At 40.8% G+C, this 15270-nt stretch overlaps 1 protein-coding gene across 1 annotated transcript; it reads right to left on the reverse strand.

The window, feature by feature from the left end:
- Positions 1-3476: 3476 nt before the first annotated feature.
- On the reverse strand, positions 3477-9362 carry apn (apnoia). Its single transcript, XM_065219432.1, has 3 exons — positions 9154-9362; positions 3955-4088; positions 3477-3880 (listed from the first exon to the last, which is right to left on the reverse strand). The coding sequence occupies exons 1-3, from the start codon at positions 9248-9250 to the stop codon at positions 3752-3754; spliced, it is 360 nt and encodes a 119-aa protein (XP_065075504.1). The 5' UTR covers positions 9251-9362; the 3' UTR covers positions 3477-3751.
- Between the last annotated feature and the right edge of the window lie 5908 nt (positions 9363-15270).

The following is a 15270-nucleotide window of genomic DNA, read 5'->3' on the forward strand; positions in this document are numbered from 1 at the left end:
TCAGGAAAAAATTACTTTCCTACACTCTATCGGTAATAAACAAGATTCTTTATTCACGATTTGATTCAGATTTTCAAAAAATGTAGTTCAGTTAATGAGTAACCACTGGATTCAAGATTGCATCATGAATCCAGTTAGTTTTGTTGAGATATTCGCTTTTGAATGTATATGCAAATTTCAACCAAATCTCCTATATGATCATTAAACCAATAGCGCCAGCCCGTGTAACGTCAAAAAGAGCTGAAACATTCAGAGAGTGGTTATTTCACCAAAAGACACGAGCCTGGATGTTATCTAGTTAATACGTTGCATACGAGCAGAATGCACATAATTAATTAATATCTCCATAATACTAACTTGAATCGTGATGTTGTCTTCAGCCGTGCCTTCCGCTTAATCCCTTCCATTAAATTTTGCACAGTGGTCTCATCCGAGGGGGGCAACACATCTAAATCTCAAGTTTAGATGCTCAACAAATCTCACACTAGCGAATCAATCTTCCAAAAATCTTCTTTCATTTGTCGCATCTACTTGCATCGCGCATCATCTTTTTGCAGGAAATCTTCAGAATCGTCATCAATCTTCTTTCTGTCTACTCAACGTGCGCGCAGCTACCAACAGCAAACCACAATCTTTTCTGCATCGTAGAGTCGTCCCCCTCGATTGCCTTTTTCCCATAGTGGCAGCTCGCCAAGTCCGGCCAGAACAGCACAGGTCTATTATGTTGCTTTAAGAATGGTAGCAGCCCCTTTCCAGGCACTCCTGGACGTAGATCTTTTGATTGATGGTTCCAGTAGTAATGAAAATGCCGCTTTTTAGACCCCACGTGCATATGGCCTGCCAGACGAGATATTTTTTCGGGAACTTCGATTCGGTTTTGAAAATTTCAGCCACCTTCCCTTTTCCTGATGCGGTATAACATTCCTGCCCCGGAAGCTACTTAAAATCCGCCTTCACATAAGTTTCGTCGTCCATGACGACACAGTCAAGCTTTGTGAGCAGATTCGTATACAACTTTCGGGACCGCTGCTTTGCCGACGTGTTTTGTTAGTAATCTCTTCACCTTCTTAAACGTCGACAACCCGGCTCGTTTATTGGCCCGCTGCACAGTAGTATGGGAGACATTGAGCTTGCCAGCGACGTCCCGGATGGAGAGGTTAGGATTCCGCTTATATTTCACCGCCACCTTCTTCGTCGTCGCTGCCACGTGCGGATTACGATTGCTACCGCTTCCAGGCTTCCTGGCGGTCGACAGACGCTCCCCGAACACTTTTAAACGTTTGTCATGGTCGATTTGGCCACATTCAGCAATTTTGCCAACTTGGCGTGTGAGTACGTCGGATTTTCTTGCTGCGCGAGCAAAATTTTGACACGCTGCTCCTCTTGCTTGGACGTCATTTTGAAAACAGGAGAGCAAACGGTGAAAACTCATCATAGCAACCATTTTATATACACTCAACTTCCAAATGCAGCATTTCAGTTTTTTTTTATGTATTTTTAACAGAAATACACCAATTTGAAGTTGACCAATTTTTGCGCGTTCCAGACTTTATTTTCCTATTATTGTGTATTCCAATAACGGTGCGATAATTCCAGGTATGTGGGTGTCGATACAATCCATCTCCCACTGACCGGAACTGCTTTTATGGAAGAAGCCTGCATGCAAATATTTGTTGATAAAATTGTTTTATCGATAGATGCAAACAATTCTAGCCCTGGAGATGAAAGGTTAAAGCTTTACAGACAATCCAATGACCCATTTCAAGAATACCTGTTCATACACGTACATTCTGAGGTCATCTTCATATACAATAAGCCCCGCATGAACACATTCACTTATCAAATGGATATTTGAAGTGTATTCACACTTCCAGATTCAAAAAATACTTCTTTGATACTGGGACCTATTAATTAGTTAAATAGTAGATGCAATTTATATGGATAAACATAAATAGTTATATGGATGGTAAATAAACTTAGCTGAGCGTTCCAAAGCTAACAAACGGCACCTCATACTACAGAACAAGAAGGATTTGATTCTATATTCAACTGATCACTGCGACAAACACTACCCTAACAAAATGTATGGTTATTTTGCTTAACGACGTGTTTGGGGTATCATCCAAACCATTTGTGGAAACGTTTGACAATTTGGGTTATCGTTCGTTTATGGTATTTGTTTATAAGGGTAAGGAGACGTGGGGTTTGATAATTATCACTTGAAACACTTTTAATACCACTTATGTGCTTTTCATTAAAATGTGCAACAGTCAAAACGACGCCAAAACCATGTCATTTTCGCAGTGCGGTCTACTTTGATCGCAATTATGGGCCGGGAAATCCATAGGTCATGGAACACACAATAATAGAAACATATAGCCTTAACTGTTACACCTACCCTATAATTATAAAGACTGTTCCTTGTTTTTTTCTACTCGTTAATTCTTGTAGAACACGTCCTCATCCAGCATCGCCAAACCACTGACTGGTGACGCTAGGGAAGCATCAACTTCCCCATCCACCCGAGTTTTCTTTCCTTCAGCGAATGAAAACAAAACCGCAACAAACCCCAGCTTGCCTGGCAGTCACCAAAGATGACGGTAACAGGGTAGTTTCACACGTTTTAAATTGTTATAATTTTCCAGCCATCGGATCGCATTAAATCAAAACTACTAAACTATCTCATTACGGTGGTGACGGTTAAACGTTAATGGCTTCCACTTATCATCAAAAGTGATAAGCAGTGCATGCGAAAGAAAGTGGCTGGTGCAGTAAGTAAGCATGTGTGATTTTTGGCGAAACCCTCGTCGCCAGGCGTCATTGACCTAACTCATAAATCTGTCAAAATCTAATTGGTTTCACTATTTCTCGATCGATTTTACAAAGTTTAATAATGGCCTTGGGGGACACTTTTCCACTTTTCTCGGTTTTTTTTATCAAGCAAACCATCGACTTGTTAACCGAGCTGTGCTCCAGATCAACAACTAGTTCCCTTTCTTAATACCCTTATCCGGATGGATCAGGTGGCGGAACTTGCTTCGTGGCATTCCTCGAATGGACTTTTCACGCTCTCGGCTCTTTTCCAACCCAACCACTCCGACTAGTTGACATTGTTATGGATAGTTAATCGATCGCTGTCCGGATCAAACCAGCCAAACCAAATAGGTAATTAACTCATCATCGGTTTAATGCACATGACATGCACGTTAGAAAGCTACATGAATTGATAAGAGATGGTTGACGTTCAACGGGGATGACAAATGTCTATCGTCTCCTCGTTGGCCCACTGAACTAGATCGACTGAACCGAGAAAACTCTCCCTTTTCTCTAGAGGAAATGCTAAGCCGACGATTAGCAGATCGTGACCAGCTGGAAATGCACGATCCCACCCACCCATCATCATTTGATTCAATTTTGATTTCTGACGCCCGTCATCGAAACAATGAAAGAATTCGCCACCGTGATCGTGGTTCGCATTTTTAATTAGTCGAAAGCATGGTGCTTTATTGGTTTCTGTTTTCGTGAACTCTGAACTGCACTCCCCCGGTGCGCTTTTCGGACGGCGTTCGAGCAAGCGAGCGAGCGCTCACGACGCAACGGGGGAGTGAAATTCCTTCGCTACCGATTTGAGTCAGTCGTGATTGGTGAGGAAATAAATAACAATAAATATCGAATAAATTAACTTAACATTAGTCACTGAGGAGAGATTTGGCACTGCGACTACCGTGTTGATGCGAGGATGTGGATCAAGTTACCAGTCCTTGTGGTAGAGGATCGGAACCGGTGCGGGAGGAGCTGCGTAAGCGATTGGTGGCGGGAGGGGGACCGATGCAGCGGTTCTTGCTAGAATTTGCGAAACGGCAAGCACTAGAAGAATTACCTGGAAATGCAAAGGGAGAATGGACGGAATTACGTTATGAGAATACCAGTGTTGTGTATGGTTTTTGTACTTACTCCGACGCCCAGACCCTTCATCGAGACAACGGTTAGAGCGGATAGCAGGGTGGTGATAACTCCGACGACGAATGCCGCTGGGACCACGGCAAAGCTCATTCGCTTCAGGAAGTGATGACCGAAAGTTCTGCCTTCTGAAAGGAGGAAATTATAATTATAGAAAATTATTATTACAGTATATTTTTGAAATTGGCAATTCACTGAGATGTAGCGCAGATGGGTCTTCCTAAGCCTAAGGATGTTTTTTTTTAATCCCATGATGAGATATTCTTAATCCTTATGATGTCCGGCCATTTGGTTTATTTAGGAAAAAATAGAATGTTTAGGCAAAGTTCCGAGAGTTTTCATAATTTAAAGAAAATTACAGAAACTTCAAGGAATATCAAAGAACTTCAAAGTAATTACATTTACTTTAGTGAAAATACTGGGCATTTAAAATACATTGATAAATTGAAGAAAGTCTAGGGAATTTAAGCAAGTTCACAGACAAGTTCCAAGAACTTGAGACAAGTTCCAAGAACTTGAGACAAGTTCCAAGAACTTGAGACAAGTTCCAAGAACTTGAGACAAGTTCCAAGAACTTGAGACAAGTTTCAAGAACTTGAGACAAGTTCCAAGAACTTGATACAAGTTCCAAGAACTTGATACAAGCTCCAAGAACTTGAGACAAGTTCCAAGAACTTGAGACAAGTTCCAAGAACTTGAGACAAGTTCCAAGAACTTGAGACAAGTTCCAAGAACTTGAGACAAGTTCCAAGAACTTGAGACAAGTTCCAAGAACTTGAGACAAGTTCCAAGAACTTGAGACAAGTTCCAAGAACTTGAGACAAGTTCCAAGAACTTGAGACAAGTTCCAAGAACTTGAGACAAGTTCCAAGAACTTGAGACAAGTTCCAAGAACTTGAGACAAGTTCCAAGAACTTGAGACAAGTTCCAAGAACTTGAGACAAGTTCCAAGAACTTGAGACAAGTTCCAAGAACTTGAGACAAGTTCCAAGAACTTGAGACAAGTTCCAAGAACTTGAGACAAGTTCCAAGAACTTGAGACAAGTTCCAAGAACTTGAGACAAGTTCCAAGAACGTGAGACAAGTTCCAAGAACTTGAGACAAGTTCCAAGAACTTGAAACAAGTTCAAGAACTTGAGACAAGTTCCAAGAACTTGAGACAAGTTCCAAGAACTTGAGACAAGTTCCAAGAACACGAGACAGGTTCCAAGAACTTGAGACAAGTTCCAAGAACTTGAGACAAGTTCCAAGAACTTGAGACAAGTTCCAAGAACTTGAGACAAGTTCCAAGAACTTGAGACAAGTTCCAAGAACTTGAGACAAGTTCCAAGAACGTGAGACAAGTTCCAAGAACTTGAGACAAGTTCCAAGAACTTGAGACAAGTTCCAAGAACTTGAGACAAGTTCCAAGAACTTGAGACAAGTTCCAAGAACTTGAGACAAGTTCCAAGAACTTGAGACAAGTTCCAAGAACTTGAGACAAGTTCCAAGAACTTGAGACAAGTTCCAAGAACTTGAGACAAGTTCCAAGAACTTGAGACAATGAACGTCAATGTGAACGTCCAGAACAACTTGAAAGTTCCAAGATCTTTTAGAGTAAGTTCCGCTAGCTTCAGGGCAGTTCCATAGGTTTCAGATAAATGATTTGAACTTCAGCGAAGATCAAAAAGCTTCAGAGAAAAATAACAGAAATATAAGTGAGTTTGTCAAGACTTCAGTTGAGATTGAAGATCTTGACGGAAATAATGTTACTTTGGACAGTTTTGAGAACTCCGGGTGGATAAATAATTATCATGAAAATTTCGGGAATTTCATAGGCATCCTGAGAACTTCAGGTAAATTTCAAGTACTTGGTAAGGAACTGCTCAAATTCTAGGAGCATAATCAATACAGTGTAGGGAGAACTTCAGACAAGTTCCAAGAATTTCAGACAAGTTCCAAGAACTTCAGATAAGTTCCAAGAACTTCTGATAAGTTCCAAGAACTTCAGGAAAGATTAGAGTGTAGCGAGAACTTCAGACAAGTTCCAAGAATTTCAGACAAGTTTCAAGAACTTCAGATAAGTTCCGATACTTCAGATAAGTTCCAAGAACTTCAGTCAAGTTCCAAGAACTTCAGGAAAGATTAGAGTGTAGCGAGAACTTCAGACAAGTTCCAAGAATTACAGATAAGTTCCGATACTTCAGATAAGTTCCAAGAACTTCAGTCAAGTTCCAAGAACTTCAGTCAAGTTCCAAGAACTTCAGTCAAGTTCCAAGAACTTCAGGAAAGATTAGAGTGTAGCGAGAACTTCAGACAAGTTCCAAGAATTTCAGACAAGTTTCAAGAACTTCAGATAAGTTCCGATACTTCAGATAAGTTCCAAGAACTTCAGATTAGTTCCAAGAACTTCAGACAAGTTCCAAGAGCTTCAGACATGTTCCAAGAACTTCAGACAAGTTCCAAGAACTTCAGGAAAGATTAGAGAATTTTAGGGTGGTGCACAAAAACTGCATGGCCAATGAGATTAACTCAAAATTGCGTCGATTTTGACTTAAACTTGCTTGCAAAACAGGTTTCTATGAGTAAATTTCTCCACGATTTTCCAGCAAAAACTCCTTTAATTTGAGGAAAATATAGCGGTTTGACTCTCAGTCTATTAGTATACTCCAAGACTGAGGAAAATGTTGTATGATTTCGAGCAGATTTTCCCGGAAAAGTGAGGCAAATTTTTCTCACTCACTGAGTAAACACCACTTTATGCAATTTTGAGTTGAATTCTTCTCAGTTACTGAGTTGCTCTCATCGGCTGTGGGTAGGAACTTCAAAGAAGTTCCGATGTTTAAATGGATTTCGAAATAGTTTCATGGACATACTGCGGGATAGTTAGAAAACGTCTGTAAAATCTTGATCTCTTCAGGGAAGCTTCGAAAGCTTCAAGGCTGTTCCTTCCGCAACGGAGAAACTGCAGAACTTTTTAGAAGTTCTAGGAACTACAGGGATATCTACAGTACTTCATGAATGTCAAGAAAACTTCAGTAAAGTCCAGAGAACGGGATTAAAATGAGGGGTGTGACACATCTAAATCTCAAATTTAGATGGTCGAAAAATCTGATGCTAGTGAATCTATCTACAAAAAATCCTTCTTAATTTTTGCCATCTAAATCCATCTACTCGCACAGGTCTCCACTTGTTTGCAGGAAACCTTCAAAATCATCGCCAATCGTATTCCTATCTATTAAGCGTAAGTTCATCTCACAAAATCAAAGCAAAATGTTTCAATGTTTGCAGAGTCGCCCACCTCGGAAAAAAAATGAGGAGCTTTTAAAGAAGTTCTAGATCTTCAAGACAGCTGTTTCATTAATTGATTTCAGGAACTTTCACGAAGTTCCGAGGAATTATGAACAATTCCAAAAAATTCAGGAAGGATCCAAAAGTTAAAGAAAAATGCTGAGCCTTCAGCGCAGTTCCATCAATCTCAGAAAAATTTAAGGAACTTCGGAGAACTTCTTGAAATTTGCGCGAACTGCACACAGGAACAGAAACTCATGCAAGTCTATAAAAGTTCAGTGAAGTTTATACATTTTATTGGAAGTTCCGTGAGTTTCAAAAAAGTTTTGAAAATTTTAGCCAAATCGCAGGATTATCAGGGTATGATAGGGAGACCTGAACGTCAAACATCAATCCTGGGGCAACAGTCAGCGCAATCACAATGGCACAATCCTGTACGGTACTTGCAGGAAGCGCAGTACAACATCTTGAGTGCAGACATTGGAAAACATGAGTGTTGACCTCTTCGAGCACCTTGCAGCGGTCTTCAATAAGTATTTGGTGCTGGTCTTCAATAAGACCAAGTGCCAAAAGTTATCGCCCCATCAGCCTCTTGTCATCCATCTCGAAGCTATTCGAAAAGTTGATACTCAGCCGTCTGCTGGTGTTTTCAAATGATAATAACATCTTTCTTAAAGAGCAATCCGGGTTTATGAAAGTTCACTCTGTCATCCACCAACTCGTACGGGATACTAACATCATTAAGCGGAAGTTGGACGTCGAGAAGGCGTTCGACAATGTGATGGCCTCGATGGCCAAGCTGCATCGATACAACTTCCCGATCTTCTTTGTTAAGATCATCAAAAACTACTTGTCGGGCAGATCATTCTTCTGACACGTTTAACGTTGATGCTGGGGTTCCCCAGGGTAGCCTCCTTGGTCCTAGCTTCTTCAACATCTTCACGTCATATGTGCCTCCCCTTCCGGGTGGTATTTTGTCAATGTTTGCGGATGACACTGCCATCATCTGTAAGGGTCGAGTGATCCGTGCTATGATGTAAAAACTCCAATCAGGCCTGGATGTTCTGTCCGACTATTTCAATAGTTTGAAGATTTGTATCAACGCAGCTGAAACACAGTCCATATTATTTCCGCACTTCAATACACCTCGGCTTATCCCGCCTTGATAATACTCCCATTGAATGGTCGAGTGAAGTCGTCTAGCTTGGTCTCACCTTTGACAGCAAGTTGTTGTTCCGTTCCCAAGTGGATAAAACATCCACCAAGTGCACCATCTTGATTAGGTCGCTCTACCCACTTATCAAAGTCCACCCTGTCCCTTAAAAACAAGCTTGCCGTCCACAAACAATTCGCCATTGAGTACGAAACGCCAGTCTGGGAGAGCTGCGCTAAGTGCCATCACCTCAAACTTCAATTTCGGGTGACATTACATTTTGGGTGTTTCCTCAATTTCGGGTGACATTACGCCTTATAGAGCAAGTTCAGATGACTTGAAATCTCAAAGGACCCATGCACTATTTATGTAGTATAAAATAATGAGCTTCATAACGAATCATACATGCACTGGTAAATTAACAATCGTTCAACTTCACAACTGGTGTCCTAGGCTGATTTTGGAAACGGTAATTGGAAAATAATATTCCAAAAATCATCCAACCCGTTATTCTACTAACTTCTCCATGGTAACAACAAATCTCCTGCGGTTATTCACTTCCAGTCTTGTCAATTTCCCAGCTTTCCCCCAAGCAATTTCTCCATTCAAACAACCTTTAAAACCACAAACCCATCTTCGAAACAATGCAACCATAACTTTGGCTCGATCATTTTGTACGCTCTGTTTGTCCAGCCACTGGGTCCGACCGCAAATCACATCACATTTGATTAGACGGAAAGTTCCGGCCGATTAGCCGCGCACTGACTGACCTGCAACATCCTGTTCTTCATCTTCACACCGCACCAGGGCCACCAGGCAGCACAGAACCATACAGGCAAGAATCACTTTTTCGTAGTTGGAAGCCATTTTTTTTTTATTAGTGGTGCTAGTTTTTCTTTCTTGAATCACGTCACGAATTACGATCGGATTGTCACGACACCCAAAGTTTGACTGCGTTCCAAAATTTGACCGCCCGGGTCTTTTAAATAATTGATGAGCAACATACACCATCGGTCGGTCGGGTGAAATAGCGGGGAATTTATTTTCGGACGGATTTCTTTGCGATTGCTCCACGATTCCACGAGCTTCGATTGTCTTCGCGGCGCGGGTGCGATAGTTGCCAAAAAATAATGCGGTGATGCAAACAATGTGAACGTATGGGCAAAGGTCTCAGAATCCAATATGGTAAGTGAGCATTTCACTTCACGGTACGGTACGGTAGCATATATGCGTTAATGTCGGTATTGCCGGATTGATGATTGATTTGCTATTATATGGTTAGCGGATGCCAGGCGAACATTCCCGGTATGGGTACTTCGAGCGTGCTGCAATGAGTCGGAAGTGAATTCCGATCTGCTACTTTCCGTTTCGTTGGTGCAAATGGGAATCAGAATACTTGGATAGTAAGTTACGATGCTTTTTGTTGATTATTATATTATATTTATATTGAGCAGCTGCAGTGTGACTGCGTAGCAAAAAATGTGAGTGCATGATCAATAGTGCTGTACCAAACAAGATGATAACGAGATTTGTGATTCTGGAACTTATTGTGCTCTGAATACTCTTGTTCGGAATTATAGTTACTTTCCGAACTCTTCAAATTCCATGTACTCTCAGAACACACAGAATTAATATTAAGCTACAGCTTTACATCCAACAGCATGAAATCCAACAATGTTCCAGGGGTCGATCGCATATCAGCAGAGATGCTCAAAGCTGACCCCATGCTATCTGCACAAATGTTGCATCGACTGGATGCAGGGCATCTTAGTGAAGGTCCCAAAGAAGGGGGATCTGACTGTGTGCGACAATTGGCGAGGCATCATGTTACTGTGTATTGTTCTCAAAGTTCTGTGCAAAGTTATCCTGAATCGGATACAGGAGAAGATCGACGCGACTCTCCGACGGCACCAGGCAGGATTCCGTGCCGGAAGATCTTGTGTGGGCAATATTGTCACGCTCCGCATCATCTTGGAGCAGGTCAATGAATTCCAAGAGTCCCTTTATTTGGTATTCATTGACTACGAAAAAGCTTTCGACCGTCTCAATCACGTGAATCTGTGGGGCGCCCTGAGACGCAAGGGAGTCCCGGATAAAACCGTCAACCTCATCGAAGCGCAGTATGAGGCTTTTATGTGCAGAGTTCTGCATAACGGAGCCTTGTCCAACCCTATCCGGGTAGTCGCTGGTGTGAGACAATCACTATCACCGCTACTGTTTCTCATCGTAATTGACGAGATCATGGTAGGTGCAATTGACCGTGTACCGAACCGTGGGCTGCTTTGGCAGCCTATCACCATGGAGCATCTCAACGAGTTCGATTTGGCTGATGATGTTGCTCTACTAGTACAACGGCGCTCTGATATGCAGAGTAAGCTCAATGACCTAGCCGAACGCTTCTCTGCGGCGGGTCTCACCATCAACGTCAACAAGACCAAACGTTGGATATCAACACGGGCAACCCTTCCAACTTTACGGTAGCGGGGCAAGCAGTGAAGAAGGTCGAAGTTTCCAATATCTTGGCAGCCAAATAGCGTCAGACGGCGGGACTAAGAGCGGCATAGGTGCACGAATCAAGAAGGCTAGGGCTGCCTTTGCGAGTTTACGAAACGTATGGAGATCCAACCAGATAAGTCAACGCACCAAAATCCGAATTTTCAACTCGAACGTGAAATCTGTGTTGTTATACGCCATCGAGACGAGGTGTGTATCAGCGGAGAACACTCAAAAGCTGCAGGTCTTCATCAACCGATGCCTGCGGTATTTAATTTGTGCCTGGTGGCCTCACAACTGGATCTCGAATGCCGAGCTCCATCGTCGATGTCATCAGAAGCCGATAGCAACAGAAATTCGAGAGCGAAAGTGGAGGTGACCCACCAGCCGACCCGGCCACACACTTCGACGGGTCGGAAACGAAATCTGCTAGCAAGCGCTGGATTGGAATCCGGCCAGGGGCTCATGGCGGCGGAGCCTCAATAAGGAAATTAAGCAAGTCGATATGAATCTGACCTGGCCCCGGGTCAAGGCAAAAGCGAGCAGCCGCCCAGGATGGAAGTGCACCGCTGGTGGTGCACAGGACCCTTACGTAAGTAAGTTAGTAAGTAAGTACAAACTTTTACATCTCTCGAACTCCAGGATTTCAAGCAGCTTGGGAGCTTTTGATACTGTGAGAGCTCAAAACTTCGCATGGCTCTGGAAAACATCGGAGGTCCAGAAAATTTCCGAAACTCCGATGAATCTGTATCATTTAGGACTCCCGAACAACATCTTAAACTGTGGAAACTACCCGATTGTTTTTAATTTGTGTGTGCTTCACTGTTCTTAGTTCTTATGCAACAGCGAGTCAAACGTGCTAATCCTTTCAAAATTAAGCACTAGTTTCACATTGTCAGACCTTTTTACTTTGGAACGGAGTCAATGAATTTTGGATGACTGTGAGTTGCTTATGAAATTATTCTGAGTTAATGAAGGAACCTTTACAAAATTTCAAATTGCACTACGCTGTACCAAACCACCGTCCTATCCTGTTCGTATGAAACCTCAGACCATTCAAATCGAAACATCGAAATCACCTTTTCGAATGATAGCTGCAACCGATTTTCCTCTCGAATACAGGCTGAACATTGTTATGAAAAGGGATAGGGCCTTCAGTTGGAATGCCTAATGCTCTCTGCAGAATGATAGTCTTAGATTGAAATGCATTTGGTATTGGTCCAGCCCGAGTTGCTATGCACAAAGATGCTTCTATCAATCATAGAATTTATTTTAATGAATCTTATGTAATAGTTTCATGAAGCTGTTTTGGCAACATTGGCCAATGATTGCTGCTAGGATAAAACATGGGATGCGTAGCTTAACGCATACATTCATAATGTACGCATGTGTCAGTCTTGTTGTGATCTTTCGTTGTTTACCGGAAAATCGTGAATAAAAATAAAGTTTTTTCTACTAATTTTCATTATAAATCGGGTTTAACTTATTAGATTGTGAAAGTAGATATATGTGCAGATGTAGTGAAGACAATTGAAATGCTATATCCCTTCTGGAAGTGAGTAAAATAAGCGTTGTTTGATTTGGGGCTGGGATTTTTTTTATTGTGATAATTTTGTGTGTGTCGTAGTGCTAGGCCAAAAAATAAATTCGATGTTATTGAAAAGCAGATATTTACCCAACAAAATGAGATATTGCTTGAATAAAAGGTGATTGCATTAAGATAATGAATCAGAGCAAACTTCGAAATACTTGTTGTTGATGTATTTCGTGTGTTTAGGTTGGAAAAAGCTTCAGAAGTTGTGGGTGGTTATTTTCATTAACTCGTTCCCACTTTTTGATGATCATCATTGATGACACCTTCTGAGGCTGACTGTTAGTTGCCTCTTAACGCAAATCATTCAAAACGGTGATGTAAATAATGTATGTAAAGTCATTTGCTGCTCTGAGTAGATAAACGATATGGAAGCATATCCATCGCTATCGGAGGTGGTACGAAAATTGGTAAAGCGTGGAAACCGTACAATTGTCTATTTCGTGGTGGAGGAAGTTTCCTCTACCAACATTACATTTTTGAATTCATGATGACTGGCTGTTCATGGCTATTCAATATGGAAATGTAGACAATCGAATTAATAATCTAATCTAAAGCATTTGCAAGTAATCCTATCCTTAAATTGTTGTCCTCTGAGCCCAGTATGTTTTACAGCCAATTTTAAAATAAATATCATCCTTTATTTGGAGGACAGTCATATGGATGCTCATCATTTCATGATGAATTCAACCATAAGGAAATCATCAGAAACTCAACAGCATATAGTTAAAGGGCTCGACCAATACAATAATCAGTCAAAGTTTTGCGGATGTTTTCGATCAGTGTAGGTTTAAGTGGTCCGATGAACTGGTGAAAGGATCCAGATCATCTATATGAATGAACCAGATCCAAGCCGTTCGCCTAAGTGATCCTTTTTGCCCGTGTCTACTTTGAAGCTCCCGGAACATAAATAACCACAAGCACTCTTAGAACTCCAAGAAATTATGGAGCTCTAACAACCTCCAAAACTCCTGGGAACTTCCATAGCTTTCAGTACTTTGTGAACTCAAAACACTTTTCAGACACTCTCTGAACTATAGGAACTTCCCAATCTCATCACATCGTTTCTCTGATAGATTTTAAGTTTCACAACTTAAAGCACTACTTCCGAAATATTAAGAGCCCTAAAAAGTACTAGACCTCCAGTAATTTCTGGAATTACGCGGTTTTCCCCCAGAATTTTCTCACAATTTCTCGACCAAAAAATATCAAGTGAACGACCTAATTCCAATCACATTACTCGTTTTGTGCCAAAAGTAATCAAATATTATATTAAATATATAAAACACAATTTGTAAATTTAAAAAATTGAAAAAAAATTGCATCTTGACTCCAACATGCTAAAATTACATGAGCTAACATAATCTATATACGCTGAGGTGTAAATTAAAAACGAAACATGGAGGAATTACACAAACAGGTCTTGCACAAATGGTGTACTATTACCAATCTATCAGTAAAGAAGTAGGCGAAAATGGAGAAAGTAAGTATCGGAGCAGTCGAAACCGCCATCCAGATGTTCGGTGAAGAAATTACCTTCGAGGACACATCAAAATCTGGCCGTATCACTTTGCCTTAGTAAAATGCAAGTACTTTCAATGATTACCCGTAGTTGCGATAGTGAACATGTATTCCTATATTCTCGTTTATGTGGGTCATAACATTAACTTTACGTTAAGATCAAGTTGAAACATTGAGAAATTCTAACTAACCATATCAAATCTATGATGCACCGAGCGTTCATGATGATGATGGTCCCACCTCTTACCCCTACAAAGGTTTGAGCTGGACGAGTTATCTTTAAGATAATTAAATATAAACATTTTAACCAGGTTTGCAAACAAAATCGAGCTGGTTACAATTACAGATATAAATGTCCTGTTAAATATGTTATAGGCATCAACCAAAAACATTCAAAGGTGTAACTAGTTATCAAAAGTCCAAGTATAGTCCTCGACAATACTTCCATTTACACGTGACCTGGGATTTACACGTTTAAGCTTCCGCAGTGCCAGGACTATATCCAAGGAAACGACTTCCAGCCAACCCTTTACTAATTCAAGGCTTTTGCCACAATTTCCACGTATTAGTCATTTATACCTGTATTCCGCGCGCGAGGCTCAAACCATCGTAGACTACTCAAAGCTATTTTTACTATTACTACTACAAAATCAAAAAACTAAAAATCCATCATCACCATCGAGGCAAACAATGTAGTTTTTTGTATATGCTACACCAATTACTAAAATGTCTATATGACAGTCTCCATACAAAATAATCCGTTAGAGATAACTTTGTCAAGATACATGATTTATCCATTCATAAAAATTTAACTGCTCAATAAACAGCTTTTACATGTGAAATGCAGCGTCTCTTGAATTCTGTAAGTGTAGTTGCACGCTTGATGTGTCTAGGCATCGAATTGAAAACATTTATACCTTTGAAAAATAATGAATTTTGTGAAGCATTATTCAAAAGATGTGGTGTTCTTACTTCATCCGCGTTTCTAGTGTTATATCTATGAAAATCACTTCCTCTTTCAATCCGATCACACAAATATCGAGGCAGCAAACCGTTAACTACTTTAAAAATGAACACCATAGTCAAAAACACAATTCTTTGCTTCACTGACAGCCATTGCAAAGCGTCCAGCATGAAAGTTGAGGAAGTGAATCTATTACATCTTAAAATCAAACGCATTACTTTATTCTGCAAACGCTGTAATCTCGATATTTGTGTTTCATTGGCCAAAAATAAAATGGAAGGGCAAAAGTCTAGATGAGGGGAGATGATTGATTTGTAT

The sequence above is a fragment of the Ochlerotatus camptorhynchus genome, unplaced genomic scaffold (genome assembly GCF_037179485.1).
Source record: "Ochlerotatus camptorhynchus isolate MF236.1 unplaced genomic scaffold, CSIRO-AGI_Acam_v1.1 ptg000104l, whole genome shotgun sequence".
Lineage (NCBI taxonomy): Eukaryota > Metazoa > Arthropoda > Insecta > Diptera > Culicidae > Ochlerotatus > Ochlerotatus camptorhynchus.